We start from the raw sequence: 18169 nt of genomic DNA on the forward strand, positions 1-18169 counted from the left end.
TGCTAACTGGCTATTTCAATATTGTACAAGTAAGTGCAAATTTAATTACAGACTGTGGGTAGAGGAGAAATTTGAGGGTAGTGTAGATCTTCAGGCCTAAGGAAATACCATTCAGAGGGAATGGTCCTTTTATGATATTCATGCCTTGGCCACTGGTGATAGTTCAGTTGCAGAAAAAGCCAGAGCTGCTGGTTATTTTTTAAGTTGTTGAAATAGTATGTTGTTTTAAAACAGTTTGTAGGTAAACTCTGAATCAAAAGTCTGGTTATGAAATACTGGGCTTCTTGAATTTTCCATTCAGCCTAAGATCTGCATCTTCCCATGGCAATTCCTAAGCAGAAAAAGGAGACGGTCAAGATCAGTATGAGCTCTGTGCTTCCTAAATCCATTCCATATAAAATACGGTTCCTCACTCTAAACTAGCTTTTTATTTTAATGCTAGAAATGTGTCAGAATGTAATCTCTGTTTTCCAGAGTCCAACAGGAGCATGCCCACAATACCTGTGACCTCAGGCTGCTATCAGGAAGTGCTGCACAGTAGATCTGTACAGCCAAATCTGTAAAGTAACCAGTCACTTGAAATCCCTTGGAAGTTATTGTGTGTATTGTCAATCCTTTACACCTGAGTGGATCCCAGAAGAGGTTTTCATCCTCTGGTGAACATCTTACTAGGTCAACTTAAAGAGATGTGAATGAAGTTGTTTTCTCAGAGCTGTGACGTTTGGGAGGATTGTGATATTTCAGTTTAGGAGTTCATGATAGCAGAATCTGGTGTCACACGGTGTGGCAATAGGGAAGTCTTCTGTGGAGGAAGAGGGAGGCCTCCCATTAAATGAGAAGTCAGGTGATGCTCACTAGAACCAGCTGGTCTCCAGAGGCTGCATCCTTCTCTGCCTCCTACCACTGGCCTTTCAAAATCTGTAGGTCACAGAATAATCCCAAACTCAGATCAAATTCCTAGTGAGGTATCATGCTTTGGGAAAGATAGAACCATATGTTTTGTCAGTGAAGATCATAAGACCAAGGACTGCTGTGATGCCTACTATTGTAGTAGTAAGCATGTACTGTGGTGATACTATTGTTAGATGTATACTGCTGTTAGAGTAGATACTTAGAATAGTCTCGACAAGGTAGAGCCCTTGTCAAGCCTCTAAAGGGGGGGAATGATACCTTAGGTTTTAACTTTTATATTTTTCAAATCCTGTACTGCCTGGTGTGTAACTCTGAAGTTTTGTGTGGACTGTTAACCACTGTTCTCTCATGTTGGTTAGACATAACTAACCTCTCTAGGTCTGCTTTCCAAGGACACCTCAATTGTCCCGGGCCCAAAATGTGTAAACTAAAAGCCTCTGAAGAGGAGGGGCAAACTTGGGGTAATTACATCATTAACTGAAGTTATAACTGGAGAATTAACCCTGATATGCAAATGGACCAAACTTATAAAAGTGTGAAGAACCCGTCACCCAGGGTCCATCTTGGGTGGAGCCTTTTGGCTGCCTGGGGTGTACCTTTGAAAGCCCTTCAAATCAATACCTACTTTTATTCTCTTTTTTTTGTCTAGCCTCTGTTTTTAGGTGGCCACCCCAAGGCATCAGCTGTAGGAGTATTTGTTCTTTGAAAATGAGAGAGCAGCTGTCCTTAGTCCTGTGTGGTGCTCATAGCTGCCTTGTGGTGCTGCTTCAAGTCTAAGAGCAACACACTGAATTACTTTTTGAGAAATGTGTATTGGGTTTGATGCCCACGTTTTTGTAGTGGGGGGGGGGCTACAGGGGTGGCTTCTGTGTGGAGCTGCCAGAAGGTTCCCCTGTGTCTGATAGAGCCAATGCCAACCATCTCCAGGATGGACCCACCACTGGCCAAGGCTGAGCCCATCAGCAGTGGTGTTTGTGCCTCTGGGATAATGTGTTCTAAAAGGGGGAGAGGGGCTATTGAATGTTATCACTGGAAAAAAAACAGCTGCCAAATTATTCCAAAGGGATGAAAATGTTTAAGTGTGTTATATTAGGAAGGTAACATGATTAAGATTTGCAAATGAATTAATTTTTAGATGTATTTTCCTAGCTTGTGTGTTTGAAATCAACAAAAGCAGAAGCTGATGCAGTAAGTCTTTGAGATAATGCCTTGAATATTTTGAGCTAATAAAATACCACAGGGTACACAAGGAATATTTTCTTCTGACTATAGTTGTGAACATCATCTAAATGCAGGATCAGGTCTAAACTGCAAATCACCCCAAATTCAAAAAGACAGAAATAATCCAGTAGGATGAGTATACAGTTATTTTACTTCAAATTTCTGCTGAAGTGGGACTCTAATTTCTATGCCCAGCCAGTAGTCCATCTGTTCAGGGTGGGATAGCAGCAGTTTGGGACCTACACATGTGGCAAATGTGTGCCTGACAATCAGTGTTCTAAAAACATAAAACTCGGGGCTTAAGTAGTAAAGTAAGTAAGAGGGTATTGTTCCAAAATCAGAACACAAATAAATCTTTGTTAGATATATTTTTTTATATTTGTTTTATATTTGTTAGATGAATAATGTTCATACTTGCAAGTGAAGATAGTTGAGGATTTGTTTGAAAACACAGCAAAGGTATTTATGGTGGTATTGCAGGCTGCAGTCACATCTTCAGAGTAACTTAGCTTAGTAATTGTCCCTTGTTAAACAAAACCAGAAGTTTTTTTCATCTATACCCAAAGAAGGTGTATAGACCTCATATACCTTAACAAACATGAAGTGATTATGCATCATTTTTGCTACCATAGTTTGAGCACAGCAGAGGCTGAGAATTTGTATTAAATACATTTAAATCAATTTTTTTCAGACAGTTTCCTACTGGAGCAGTATTGTTTGTGTAGCATTAGTGTATCCTTTGTTTTGCAGTCCTTAATTCTTGGTCTTAGTCTAGGCATGTGTAATTGCAGCAGTTGAGGAGATGCTGCCTTACCCTGGGCTGAGTGATGGGTGATGTTTAGGCAGTTCAGAGAAGGATCAGATGGGTTGGTTTTTTGTTTCCATTGTTGTCTGTATTGACCAGTGAAATTAAATCTGATAAAGATGCTTTTCAGTAGACTTACCCAAAAACTGATGCCTTGTTGCCAAAGCAGTTGAGTATTAAAATGCATTGTGTTTTAATTTGGATTTTTTTTTTTACTTTGGAAAATAAAGCAGTAATGCAGTGTAAGAACACAGTACCCAAACTAGTCAGTCAATAAACTTAATTCATTAGAAAGTATAAATAAGTTACCTATAATAATATTTAGATACTTTGCCTAATTCTGCTAATAAGTCTGCACTACACCAGAATATCTGCCTTTAGTTGACTTTTTACATGCTAATTACTGAGAAGCTTGTTAATAATTTAGCATCATGATTGTATAAACTGCAAAATCAAATTTTGCTTTTGTGCATGTCAAGAATATTAATGCAATAATAGCTCAGTTCTTGTGGGAAACATCACCAAATGCAGCTTCTCTTCTTCAGTTGATCACAACAGGGGTCTGGAGCATAAAGCATTGGGAGAATCTGCTGTGGCAGTCGAGTGAGACCTGACATTGTGGGGGAGGATCAGTTGGCAGCAGGAGAGCTGGAGGTGGATCTGGAGAGGGGAGGGAAGCAGTTGACAGCAGGACATGCAGGGTGCAGCTGGAAGTATGCATCCCTGTGTTCTTTTACAGCCCTTCTTGCTGAACTGTTCACTGAAATATTCATCCTTTTGATGATTCAAACAGGTTTTTCTTGTATTAAAACTGTTGACTTCTTTGAAAGGAACGGATTTTTTTTGTTTGTTTGTTTTTAGTTGCAATTCAGAGATGCTTTTTTTTTGTCAACTCTTAAAGTCTGTTCTTTCCAAAGGTTATTTAAGGGCTGTGTTTAATTTTTAGTCTTCAAAAGCTTAGTCCTCAGTGATAGCACTTACTTAGTTTGTGGTTCTTTCTTTTCTAGTAAGAAAAGTGGTGTCAAGAGAGTGTGTGTTAAGATCTAGTTCTATAAATCATAAAAAAGTGAGATCAGTAAGGGAGGAGAACACAAACTACAGCATTCACTCATTCCTGCAGAAAAACCTGCAGGAGAATTGAGCTTTATCCAAGATCTTTCACTGCTGCTTTCTGCAGCGTGACTGCATTCTTGTAGGTAAAATGTGCTTAACTGTGTCAAGAGCATTTTGATTTTAAAAAAAAAAAAATCATCCACTGAATGGCTTTTTTTAAAGCTAACTACTATTTCTACCAGCTCAGAAATGGGGAAGTTGCAGTGACTTACCTTTTCATCATAGCAGCTTTCAAAAAACTATAAAATGCAAATTAACCTGCTGATGCTTATCAGATTTGCTGAATCCTTTAACTTTTACTAAGCTTTCACTTTGAAATCACAGATGTGGTGGAAATACTAAACATCTGTGATTTTCCTGGAGAGAGGAAAATTTCCTGTCAGTTACAGGAAGGTGCAAAATTAATTGCTTCAAAATCACAGATAGGTAAGTTACAGAAAGTGGCAAAGCTGAATTGTCAGGCTTAGATGCAAAGAAATACGACTTATCAGGTTCCATGGCTCTTGTTAAATAAACATCTTTCCAAGAGAGTCTTATGTGTTCAAAAAAGATAGAAGTAGACAATTTTAATGACAAATTTCATCTAGGCATTTGATGTCTTGCTTAAAATGCTCCATTAGATTGAATGAACAGGGAACACATTCGTGGGATTAAAAGCTATTTCACTAAGAGATCTCAAAGTATGTCACCCTCAAAATGTATCAAGTGGGGTTGTATGTTGTTTCCCAAGGAATAGTTGTTTTGTCTAAAGATCTGTGGTACTTTTTTAACAGTCTAGATGGTGATAGAGAATTTTTGGAGGTAAAGTTTAAAATCCCAAAGACTGACCATCAGAGGACTGGAATCATCCAAGTGTGGGGGATGCAGCTGAGGTCCAGGCAAAATGCAGGAGCAAAGAATTATGTTCATACTTACCCATCAGGAGGTTATCATCTAGAAAAGTTTTAAGGTGTCCATATACCTGCATTTGTCTGTGTGTGTATATATATGTGTGTGTGTATATATATATAAGTATCTAAATCTCAGTATAAAACTGTATTGTCTTTATGTAGACACTCACAGAAAAGTAGAATGTTAATAATTCTTTATTCTGCGTCCAAAGCCATAAGAACAACTGGAAACTGGAAGCTGAATCAGAACAATTCTGTCTTTAATGTGCTGCAGCATAGGCTGTTAAACATCCAGAACTTTCTTTGAGATGTTGGAATCACTGTGGAACTGTGAAATTTTGATTAAAACCTTCAGATCTGTTTTAACCTAGTTACTCTGAAATCTCTGGCCTGTATTCACAGGCAGCAGGATTTCAGGATCGTATTTCCATCCTGAGTATTCTGTGATGCTGAATACTTGTTGGATGTTCCCACTCATTGTTGGGTATGTAACTACTTAATGTGTAAAGCTTAATCTTCTTGAATTTCTCAAGTATCTTTTGGGAAACTCTTCTATCATAACTGAAGGGCTAACTCAAAGCATGAACTTTCATCTTCCTAAGTGTGGTAACACCTCTTTACCAAGGCCACAGGACTCCTCTCTGAGATCATTTTGGCCTGAACTTCTGCTGCAAGCAGGGAGTAAGGACATGAATTCTCCAGAGCCCTGGCTCAGGTGTGCTGTAGTTTCGGAGAGCTCAGTACTACTGTTTGTCATAGTTAAAGCACTGTGAACTGCTGCTCTCATGGTATGGGAGGTATGTATCAGATGGACTTGTCTGGGTAGATGTGTGTTATATGGTTTCCTTTTACTAGGAGGACTTGGAAGTGGTGACCTAATCCATCTCAGTGGGGTTTCATGGTGGTGCCTGTCAAAAGCTGGCCTGTTGTTTTATGAAAATGGTGTGAGGATACACAGTTGAGAGATCAGAACTTAGCACTTTTTTCTGTCTGCCCCTGTTTAACCTGTGGGAAGCCCTGATCCCTTAATGTACATCAGGTGAATGACTCCAGGTGCTTGTGTGGGAAGTTGAGCTCTGACCAGTTGACTGCTTGTTACTCCTTGGAAGTTTGGCTGTGGGGCTTAGCTCATGTGTGTGGATTGAGTTGAAGTTGTCACCTTTGCTTAACAAATGATAGTCTGGGTTTTCCAGGTGGTTCAGTTGTTTAACACACCAACTCAAACACCTTCAGCTGGGACTGTGACTGCAGTCTCAGAAGTCTCTTTCCAGTGTGTTCTCTTACTGGTTATCAATAAGAGAACTGAAGTATGTTACTGAAAAGGAGAAATACAGCAAGATTTCAGTTGGTTTCGTGCAAAATAAGGGGTTATTGTGAAGCGGATCTTGAAGTGAATATTAAAAATATGTTTTGGCTTTTTGTCTCTGCAGAGTTTACAGATGCTTCCTCAACAACGGAAAGCCATAGCAAAATTTAAGGAGCCAGCACACGCTTTAGCATTTCAACAGAAATTCCACAGGTAAATAATTAAGCACTGCTGCTGCTGTGGTTCCTTCCCTCCTTTCAGAAGATATAATCAATCTCTGGCCCAGTGTTTCGTTAATCCAATCAAGCATCTGTTGATTAGTGACCTTCATAGAAGCTCCTTGCCAGAATCAGTCTGAGCACCGCATTTAACCTTCTTTTAACTTTTGACAGGCACATGATAGATCTGTCCCACATCAACGTGGCGCTGATTGTGGAGTGATGTCTGCTGAGAGAAGCCCCAGCACCAACCTCAGTGTACTGTGGAGCTACAGACTCACAGTGAAAAATGCATCGGGTTGGGAACCCTGTCAGCTCAGTCTGTAACTGCTCTGTTGAACTACAGAAAGCACCGAGATGACCTCCAGGAGAGGTGAATTCAAGAGAATCTGCAGAGGTGGAATTTCTGTTCGGTTTCTTCACATTCTGTTGTAACCACATGGAATTATAGAATTTTTTTTTTCCAAAATGCTTTTGATGCATGTAGACACTGTTCTTCAAGATCCTACTATGTGACCACAGTGACTTGAGAGAGAATGGTTGCAGCGAAAGATTTAAAAAACTTTCTTCATAGCAAAGAATATTTGATAATGGTTGCTCTTATCTTCAGTGCAAGGTATTTGAATGAAAACTCATTTTTCTAAACAAATTAGTTGCATTGTATACCTGAGAGCACAGAAGGTATTCTTGCATAGATTTGAACATGGTCTGCTTCACTGAATAGCAGCTTGCTGAGAAGCTTTGGAGGTGACACTGGAAAATTGTAGTTTTGGTCTTTGTAAATAAGTCTGTCTTTGCATTTTTCTATTCCAACATAGAGTTCCATCTTCTCTTTCCAACTCTGCTTATTCCATAAAACCACTGCTGTATTTTGCCTTGGTTTTTAAAAACAAGGATCTTCACCCTTCAGTAGCATCATGGGTTGGTGAACTCTGAGTTGTAATTAGGTTGTTTTAAGTAACACTGCCAGATGCAAGGAAAAAGAAATACTTGGTGGGTCACTTCAAAAATGTTATGCAGGAAGAGTGGTGCATTCCTGGTAGTTCTTTTGGGCTAGTGTTTCATGGTTGCCTCATGCTTTATTTTGATCAGGCTTTTTTCTTTGAGATTTATTTTGTGATTAATGCTGAACCGTAAGAAACCCATAACTGAAAGGACTTGTTTTGATATGGTGTTCCTGATACATAAAGGGCTATAAGGACATTGTGAATCTCCTGGTGAACATGTCAGTTCCCAAAAATGCCATGCAAACGTTAAGGAGCTTATATTTTATTCAAAGTCAAATTCGTAATATTTCCTTTTGATTAGAACCGTCCAGATGGAGTTGCCAAAGGAACAATTTTTTCAGTTACTTCTGAATAAACTTATTAAAATGTCATCTTTATATTGGATTCCAGTTTTTATGAACATTTCCTTAGTTTTTAGACCATGATGTTTTGCTCCATGCTTTATTTTAGGAATACTCTTAAGCACTCTACCTACTGTTTGAAGGGAGGGGGACTTGCAGAAATGTAGGTTTGTTACCTGAGTGACTGCAGAAAAACACTATGGGTATGAAATAAAAGTGCTTCAAGTGGGGTCCAAAATAGGCATGCCAAGCTGGAAAGGATGAGCTAAGGAAATTTATAGTACCTTTTTTTAATAGTATCTATTTTTTTTTAAGATTTAATGGCACAGATACCTATTTGTCTTTCTTCCACTTTTGGTCCAGATTTTCAATTAGGTAAAAGTTACCAAAAATAATGAGTAAGTACTGTCAAAAGTCTGCTAGGTAGACCTGCTCTCTGTTCATTGAAATAATATAGAATAACATGGTGCTTAGGAAATACTCTTAAAGTCCTTTTAAAACGTAGTGGCAAGACACAGTAACAGAATGAGAATCTTTTCATGGGAGTGAGGTTTATACCCTCATATTCATGCATAATGTTTAATGACAGCCAGCACAACTGCTGTACATGAAGTGCTGTTAGTGCTTCAGGGTCAAGCCAAGCCCAGGACAGAGCATGAGCTGCAGGTAGGAAGTGCCCAGTGGGACCAACCCCAAAGACCTGCAAAGTGATCAGCCCTGGGCTGTTCAATGCTGACACCATCAGCTCTGGGACCCCTACACTGCCTCCTCAGATTATGTCACTTCTATTCTTCAGAAATAACTGCTTACCTTTAAAACAACACATTAAACAGTTCCTCATCCCAGTGTTAGGGAGCAGCTTCTCTGCAGTGAGAAGGACGAGGAGACATCTCGGAGTGGAGTGATAGTGGTGCGTGTCTGGAAATGTGGGAGAGATGCAAACGCCAGACAGGCCAGCAGCCGAGTTCAGCAGTAGGAACATCTGCAGTTGATCAGCTGTCCTGTCAGAAGCAAACATTATTGGGGTTAGAGGGTTTCTTGGAGCCTAAGAATATGGGTTTGATTCAAAAGTCAAAGAAGTTTGTAGAAACGCTCCTGCTTTGGGTTTTGAATCCATCCCAAAGAGCCTGAGGTTCAGCCAACTTAAGTTTTAAAAAATTTTATTTCAGTTGGGTTTTTAAATTTTTTTTTTTTGACAAATGTGTGGCTTTGGAATAAAGACATTAAATGGCCTCATATCTATTTAAATGTAGGAGTGACGTGAGCAATGCCTGTTTAATGAGTAGATGCATCCTCTTTAACAGCAGTTGCAGGAGATTATTGCTTGTGCATAGACAGGGCATGGGTGGATTGCTGGGGATTAATTCAGCCGCTTACTGCAGTACCTGGGTATCTTCCTATATGTAAACATACTATATGTATGTATGTCTATATTGGTTTTATTATACACATACATACATACTCACACCCTGTGTTGTCACCATATCTCTCTAATACCCTGAAAAACTCAGTAGCAAAAGTAGCAATTAGGTGAGTCATTTTTTAAAACGTTTGTGTTCTCTTACTTCTCAAATCCTATCTTAAAAGTGGATCTCTTGGCATTGATCGGTTTGGATGATACAGCTCTTTCAGATCCATTTGTTGTCTCCTCCCAAAAAAACCCAAAGGAAGTAGAGGTAAAGCTAGACGGACGTGTTCTTGATGTGTTCTCTTCCAGCACAGAGTTAAATCTGAGAATTTTAAGTTAACTTTCTTGGAAGATCTGTTGCAACCATTATCTTGTTCTTTCTTTGTAGTGAATTCACAATATGATGCAAAATGGAAAAAAAAAGGCATTTAATGTAGTATGTAAATATTGACCTTTTAAAATTAAAATGTTACTCAAAGTGCTTACAGTCAACCACATCTTAGCTATTTGTTAGTTTTTTGTGTTGTCTTATCTAAATTTAAATGGATATGGTTCCATAAATGTTGATGTGTTTTTGTGTATATCTTCAAATTTTTATAAAGATGCTAGTAAGTCAATACATATATCCTGATCTGTGTATTATTTGTTCAGTTTTTATTAGCATAATTTTATAATTATTTAAATAGGCAACTCCAGTAGGTAGTTAAATGAAGTCAGCTTTTTTTTTTTTTTTTTTCCAAATTATTTCATTTCCATCTTGTACCACTGGAAAATTCACTTTATTCATATTTTGCCTTGACTAAAATATTGAATTACCCATATGATCTGTGGTATTTTAGTAGAATGTTCTACTTTTTTTTTTTTTTTTTTTAATTAAAAAAAACCCTGAAACAACTCTGTCCTTTAACTTCTGAGGGGTAATACAGTGCACTGTCAGACCAAGGCACGGGGTCTCTGGGTTTGTTCCATTGTGCTGTGTGGCAGGTACAAATTAGGTCTGTGGTGTAATACTGTCCTCAAAAATTGGGGCTGTTTTGGTTTCACACGTAGGCCAGGTTGGTGGCACGTTGGCACATTGCAGTGTTATCAGTGGCACATGTTATCAGTGGCACACGTTATCAGTGCCACACGAGCCATCTGATGGAGTGACATGTGGTGCTGGGGACACTTGGGGTCCCTGCCACACGCAGGGGGATGAGGACAGGTCTGTAGCGTTTCCATAGCCAGAGGGGTGCTGTCCTCAGCCCACACATATCCCCAGTGCCACTTTGGGAAGGAAGAGTGGATACAAGCTCTCTATGCTGTCCTTGGATATCTAGTTTATCCCCCAGATTCGCTTCAGTTTTCCAAATTTCTGTAAAGAAGTCCTTCTAGCCGTCAAAATGCCAAGCAAACTGAGCATTTTAATTCACTGATGTTAGGTTTCCATTGCAAGGTTATAGATGAGAGTAAAACTGAAGGTTATTTCAGAATAACCTTGGAGGTCCCCATTGTTCTTTTTAACATTAGCTACTGGGGATAAGAAAAAACCTTTCACTTGGTGCTAAATTTTTAATCTTTTTTTAAACATAGTATCTTTTATCTGTGTAGCTTGAAATGATGCAGTTTCCCTGGAAGCTGCTGTAGGCACTTCCTGCTGCTGCACTCAGTAACTCCGTGTCTGCCTGTGTGTGTGGGTGTGTTCCCCGTGTAGCTCGGGTGAGAGGGGGGGTGGGAGGCTCTGGGGTTTCTTCTTTTGAGGGTTTTTTTTGGCCTGTTTATTTTTTTTGTTGGTTTTTTTTTTTTTTTGTCTGCTTGGGAGATACCCTGGGTTTGTCCTCTGGCATAGTATTTGTGATGTTCCTGTCCTTTGTGTAGTACTGTGTCTGTGATGCAAGTCATGGTACTTGAAGGTAGAAATCTGGCTTCACCTGTTCACTGTCAAAAAGGCATTTTTTGTTCAGAGAGACATGAACCTTTTTTTAATGCATTTTTTTGTGCTTTTCTTTTTATTTTTTTTAGCATCATGGTAGATGAGAAATTAAATGTAAAGGAAACAAATCCTGAACAGATTTCAGAAAGTTAGCTGTACTATACGGGTCATTTAGGGTAACACAGAGCTTTTGTTTCAATGTTACCTTAAATCATGCCTTGTCTTCTAATTAATTCATAAACATAATACTTGAAAGTATTTTATCTTAAATTACTATCAAATCCTAAGGATTTTCTGTAAGGTTTTTTGTAACCTGATTTTTAATCATGGAGATAACTTACTGTCCACATGAGCACAGGGGCTTGTGTACAAAACCAGATTCATATTGGATCCTTGCGTATACCAGCTTCTGGTATAATATGGTTGGGAAGGATCATTTTGTTCTTTATAATGCTGCTTTTGGCAGGGTTGGGTTTTTTAATTTAAAAAAAACCAAACAAACTCCGTTTTCAACTTCTCTGCTTGTTTTGGTGGAAAGTGTGGTCCTTATTGCACTAAGGAAAACCTTGAGGGGAAGGTTAATCTCATGGGATCTTTTAGGTGCCTGTGTTGCTCTCTGCTTTCTTGGTTGGATGCACTGATTTTTCTAACTAACTGAAAATGGGCTTTATAGATACACTTTTTCAACAGGTTACACTGCTTTTATTTAGTGTAACAGCACTTGTGTTCAGTGGTTTTTACCGTCTAAACTTTAAACAGTATTGCAGATTACAAATACTTTTGTGAAAGAACCTGTGTACAGTTAAATGTAGATGTATTGCAATGTTGTGTGTAGTCACTTGGCAGATAACAGTTTCAAACACTGCTGTATTAATGTTGTGTTTGTTCAGGATTATCTTTGTCTGCATCTAATGGATTTTAATATGCATTGTATTTTTTTCCTAGTGTCTGTCAGGCTGAGCTTGGAATGTTACAGTTTTATTTCTATTTCTAGACTAACAAAACCATTTGTTTGCAGGTTTTCTTTTTCAGATGATGAAACTTCTTTCAGCAGTTTTAACTCCTAATTAATAGACATTTTCATTTACAGATCCAGCAGAGACCAGATTCTAAGACTTATTTATTCACAGCTGATCTTCTGTACCATTGCATATAATTTTATTTATAAAGGAGCCCTTGGATTAAGTCAACTTTTTTTTTCCTGTGGTACCCTTTGCCTCTCAGCTACGCTTTTTCTCATTTCCATCTCATTTGCTCCCATTTTTCCATTTTCACAAGGATATTTGTATCCTTATGTTTCTGCCCTTTTCACTCCCTGTTAAGCTCTGGTTTTTTTCCTGAGTGCATTGCATTCAATCATTTGGTCTGTTTTCTGTTCTTCCAGCTCTCTTGACAGTACCTGAAGCCTGTATCTCCCACTCTGCAATCCTACCATACTCTACTTCTCTTTGCAGACTTTGGTGCATGAAGCTGAGGTTGCTTTTATACAGGTATCACCCCTTAGGCGATGCTGCCCATCCCAGAGCGCTGGAGAAGCACCACTTAACATTTTTACTTTGCAGTTTTACCCATGCTGGGGAATTTAGACATTTCCGTTACATGCTTGAGCATTTAGCCAGGCTAAACAGGATTAACAACTATTTTATCCTTTTCACTTTTTCAGGATCTCTGTTCTTGAATTCAGTGATAGTAATAGCACTTTTTCTTATTGCCACGTAGAAATACCAACACTGTCGACACGATTCTACCTCCTATTACTATTACTGAATGTGATCCTTCCTAACCTGTAAAGTCCTAAACAGTGTATATATATACATATATATATCTCTCTATATTTGGGTGTTTTGAGAATCATTTCAAATGTACTGCTCTAATCTGGATTGCAGAGTTTGTTTATTAGCAGTTCAGGATATAAATTCAACAGCCGACTGTATCATGCTGACTGCACTGGGAGTGCGTCTGCCTCATGTTTTCTACAGCATCATCTGCACAAGGTGTGCACTGCTGATTGCTTGAGTGTAGTACTGGACTGGAGGATACCAAATAAGAGATCTTTGTCATACCTATTTAAGTGAATGTAAAAATGGAAACGCAAAGATGATCTCATGTAGAAGTTTTTTTACGTGTAAATCCATGTCTGAAATGTGAACATGTAAATATATTTATTGTACCTAAAATATGTCAATAAAACCTGATCTTTATCATTTCCTGCGTTGTTGCTTGATGTACTTCAGACTTGTCAAAAAAGGCTTCACAAACTGGATTATTTTACCATTTTTATTATGGTGTCATCTCTGGGCTTACTTACACATCAGCATTGTAGCACAAGATTCTTCCACAGCTGTGCAAAGGTGCCCCAGATGGAAGCAAAGGTGGCTGAGGGTAAAAGGAACTTGTGCTTGTGTGGGCTAGTTCAAAGGGTCTGGAAGCTAAGAGGAATCTCATAACATACACACAGAAGGAAAGCTTGTGAGTGTTAAAGCTTTTCTGGTGTTTTTTAGCCATACTGACATGTCTAATAAAAGATCTCTACTTTCAAATGTTGCCTACTTTAATGTATGACATAAAGAGGAGCTTTTGGCAAGCTCAGTTTGGTCACCATGAATTACTTCTTGAACACAATTATATCAACATAAATGGAGGCTAATTCCACTGGTCCCTTGCAGATCAAGAAAAGAGGTCAGAATGAGCTGTCTTGCACTTCGTAAGGTTACTTAGTAGTTTGTTAACATTATTCACAAAGTTAAATATAAAAAATCCTGGCATCACTGGACGTGGCACCTGTGATCCAGCACACACGTTTCCAGGGAAGCATTACTAACTTGTCACATAATTACTGGGGTAGATCTCAAGAGAACATCGTTACATGGGGGCAGACTAATGACACCCCAAATTGCTTGTTCTGCTGGGAGCCTGATGGAGGACATACAGCAGCCAGCAACACAGTGACCTGAGAAGGCTCATCAAGGTAAAAAAAAAATGCCTCTGATGCAGTGATTTAAATAGTGAGCCATGTAAGAACAGCCATGTTTGTGAGCAAAGTTCCAACTTAGTTTTCAGCCTGTGATTTTGTCATGTATTAAGAGTAGGAGCACACTGTAAATATCCATCTGACTGCAGCATCGCCTCTTCCACATCTCCTCCTCTAGAGAAGGCTCCAAACCAAAGTAAACCTCACCAAAACCCCTCAAAACCCAAACTTGAGTCCTATGTGTTTACTTCCTTGTACCACCTTTCCCTACCCCTGTCAATCCATAGTCTTGGGGCAGGAATTTGTGTTTTAGTGATGTTGAAGCACCACTGAGCATCGACTCCAGTCTATTCCTGCCATAAACTGAATGGATTGACCATAGCACAGCACAGGGGAGGAAGAAGCTCCCTTTTCAAGAGGGCAGGTGAGGATTGGGCATAGAAGTCTGTTGATTTTCAGAAGTTAAAATGTCCTGCTGATGAACTTGCAGTTTTGTAGGATTTCAGGATTCATGCAGTGATGTGCTTTGAGAGCTGGAAGGCTGACAGCCAGGAAGAGAGGGAGGAAACCAATGGGGCTAAAAAATAGTTACTGAGGGGATGGAAAGGGAGTGACCAAGGGAGATGCAAACAAACCTTTAAAATCAAATAGTGAGATGACTTGTGCTGTGCTTCAAAAATTGGACTTGATTGACCTTAATTAATTTGTAATGGTTTGGGCAGGAAGAGTTGGAGTGTGCTCACCAAGCGTGTTGGGAGAGAGATGAGGGAGGGCTTAGATGAGGGAGGAGGAGGATCAGAGTATCTTAGAGGAATTGGGTGAACTAGAGAATTAGAATAATAGAGGTGAGATTAAATTTAATGTTGCAAAGTGCAAGGCTATGCACTCTGGTATTAATAAATAAGGATTTTTGCTGTTAGAGTCGCTGGGAAAAGAGGAAGAGCAGTGAATTAATTGCAGATACCTGATCTATAGATGGGGTGATCTGCCTTTTTAGCCTGGATGCATCAGACACTTCCAGAATTGAGTTATCAGCATGTGTATGTGTGGTATGAAGGTTTAGTGCTGGACTTCAAAAATTGCAACACAATCAGCCACCTCCCTACTGCCCTAAGTAGAAACACCCTGTGGATATTTATTTTGGGAATCTTTTTTGAATGGTTCATCTATCAAAGGTTTCCTCTACTTTTGCTGTACACATTCAGCCTGTCAAAGAACAGGGCTTAAACTACAGAAAACATCCTTAGCTGGGTTCAATGAGAATTGACTGGTCACATGGTGCCACTGCTCCTTGGTTTCAGATGTCAATTCTGGTAACTGCTGAATATACATTAAATATATTCACCCATCCATGCTGTTCTGAAAAGATCCCAGGGGAATGTGTGCCTTCAGCTGGTGAAAAATTAAAGATGCTGACCAGGAAAATTGTTCTGTGGGGATGCTGTTGGCATTGGGGATGCTATGGGGAGAACTTAGGAGTTCACCATTTCCATTTCTTCTGATTCTAGTCCTGTATTCCACTGATTGTTACCTAATTAAAAACCTTTTCATTAAATTACTGATTCTCCTTTCATAGGAAGGATTTTAAGACAGCACGAGCATGGACTGAATAGCCCCTCAGCCTTTTCCAATCCTGTTTTCTTGGGTCTCAAACAAATTAGGCTGTGCATTCTGAAACTGTGATGTTCCTGTACAGCATCACACAGCCTTTACTTGCAGCAAAGCCAGTAAGAACAGAGAGAGAGGGGTTTGGGAGACTTTTTCCTATGTTTATCTATGACTGTGTAAGTCAGGTGCCTTCCACAGCCTTAGTTAATGTAGATCCCACTGCAGGGCCTGAGAAATGAGGGAATAGCTAAAAGCTTCAAAGAAAAAAAGTGGAAAGCAGCTCTTTCATTTGTTTTTGATAAGACTCAAAAGGTATTCAGGGGTTTGGGATGCCTGGCTGTTTTTACAGCCCCCAGTCAATTCTTTGTCACTTTTTATAATTGGCGTTTTTTAAAGAAAGTTATTACTGCTATCATTATTAACTTTATTATTGAAACTGGTGCTTCTGCAAACAGTAGCTGGATGCAAAATCTGAGTCGTGGGGACTGGATAGTTTGAGAACCCTGGCATTGTAAGTATGTCCTTTTCTATTTCTAGCCTGGATTTTTGTGTGGCAAAACCAGTCCTGGAAGCCAAATCCTGATTAACTGAATGAGAAGATAATTTCTTTTTATATTCTCCATCTTAAATACTACTATAAAAGGGCCTTGTCTGCAAAGTGATACCCACAGTTCCTACTGCTTCAAACCTTTCAGAGTCTTTAAAGGTGGTGGCATATTGCAAAGGGCTTGTGTTCATTCACTTGGGTCAGGAAAATTCAAGGACTGCATCAAAACAGGGAAAATGTGGTCTTTCCCAAGTCTTCCCTGTGCTACTGTTAATCAGCCCTATCCAGAGGGAGGATGCACACTGCTTTTAGTGGGGGTGAGGAGCAGGAAGAATGTAATCATCCCTCATCAGTGAGACCCTCAATCACTGCACTTGAAACAGCTGGGGGTACGTAACCTCATCTTCATTTGAAAATTTTAGTACCTTTTCTCTTAGCCGCCTCCATTTTAAGCCTTTTTCTTCCCCTCATAAATTTTTATGATTTTTTTTTTAAAGGAGAATTTATGGGCGAAATGGCAGAGACCGTGTGAAATGTGGAAGAGCTAAAAGGCTATCAGGGTGGTAAATGAGGCTAAATGGTTCTCTGCCACCAGCTGTGTGGAGTTCAGTGATTGAGTCTAACTGACAAGAAATAATTACCCCCTCTCAGGGAGGTGAAATGGGTCCTCACACTGTGAATGCTGCTGATGAAGGGGCTGTCCCAGAGCCGGCAGGATCCTTGCCGAGGTTTTATGCCACATCTTGGCAGCTTGAACCCCGTGCCAGCATCCTGCACGAAGGTTTTCTCGCACAGGGTGATGTCCTTCAGTGACTCAGCACATCCCTCCTGCCCTTCTGCTCCCGGGGAGGTTTAAAACCCTGACACAACATCTTGCAGGGATGAGCCCAGAGCCAAGATATTCCCTGCATTACTGATTAAAACTGGCAAGTGTCTCTTAGCTGGTTTTATTTCAGAGCAAGAGCCCTTGTGTTTCTTATTGCAAAGATGTGCATTAGGATCTAAAGGAACCTGACTTTTTTCTTCTTGTCCAATCAATTGCAAGGAACAAATAGATGAGTGCATTTGCTTGCAAGCTGGGGAGGGGGAAAGGAAAAAGGAAAAGGGAAAAGGAAAGGACTTGCAGTTCTCCAATCTTAAACCTGTATCCTCACAGATCATGCTGGAGCCTTAAAAAAACCCCCCACAAATCAAACCCTAAATATTTTGAGTATGCGAGAAACATGAAGTCAAACACAAAAGCATGACTGTGATGGCTTGAATGCCACTACATTTTTCTGGCTTTATTATCTCTGTTACTGCATAGATGACAATGCAAACACTTTGGATACACTGAAAATTTTGTATCTGCTATCTAATTAATTCTTATTGAGCAAGAGCCCATCCAGGGTCATGCTGTGTGCTGCTGGAGGAAAACAGGTACCATCTCGGGGCAGCTCAGGAGGAGGCTCTGTTGGCAGCCTGACAACACTCTGTCCCCAGCATTGCCATCACTCACCTGGTCTCTGTAGAAGATGATGACTGTGGTCACCAGATGGCTGCCGTGAGCCACCGTGGTGCAAACAGGGCTTGGTGGAGCCTCAGCAGTGAGGGAACAGCTGGGTGAGGCTCTGCATCAGTCTCTGTTTCATTGCTCCTCTTTTATGTGGCTGTTTCTGGCAAGACTCTGCATTTTGAGATTTAGGTGTGAAATGTCCAAGGGCCTGTGGTTGTAACAGCCTGGTCAGTGCACAGTGTCACCAGTTTGGCCTCCTCCTGCTAAGAGGTGCTGCCTTCTTCACTTCTTCCCCCTTGGTTTGGCCTCAGAAGGAGATGGGGTGGGCACACAAGGTAAGAGATTGCTGAGCCCCAGAGGCAGCATCCTCTGAGCATCTCGTACCTGGCGGCTGCTGTATCCTCGCTTTCCCCCT

General features: G+C 39.9%; 1 protein-coding gene across 4 annotated transcripts in view; it reads left to right on the top strand.

Moving 5' to 3' along the window:
• The window catches only part of RBM33 (RNA binding motif protein 33), a 101309-nt gene extending 87972 nt beyond the window's left edge, over nt 1–13337 (top strand). For all 4 annotated transcript variants that reach the window (XM_039569988.1, XM_039569991.1, XM_039569998.1 and 1 more), the window contains 2 exons: nt 6372–6460; nt 6640–13337. In XM_039569988.1, coding sequence (XP_039425922.1) covers nt 6372–6460; nt 6640–6688 — 138 coding nt within the window. In that variant the 3' untranslated portion in view covers nt 6689–13337. The remainder of the gene's footprint in view (nt 1–6371; nt 6461–6639) is intronic.
• The last annotated feature ends 4832 nt before the right edge of the window (nt 13338–18169 follow it).

This window comes from Corvus cornix, chromosome 2 (genome assembly GCF_000738735.6).
Source record: "Corvus cornix cornix isolate S_Up_H32 chromosome 2, ASM73873v5, whole genome shotgun sequence".
Taxonomy (NCBI): Eukaryota; Metazoa; Chordata; class Aves; order Passeriformes; family Corvidae; genus Corvus; species Corvus cornix.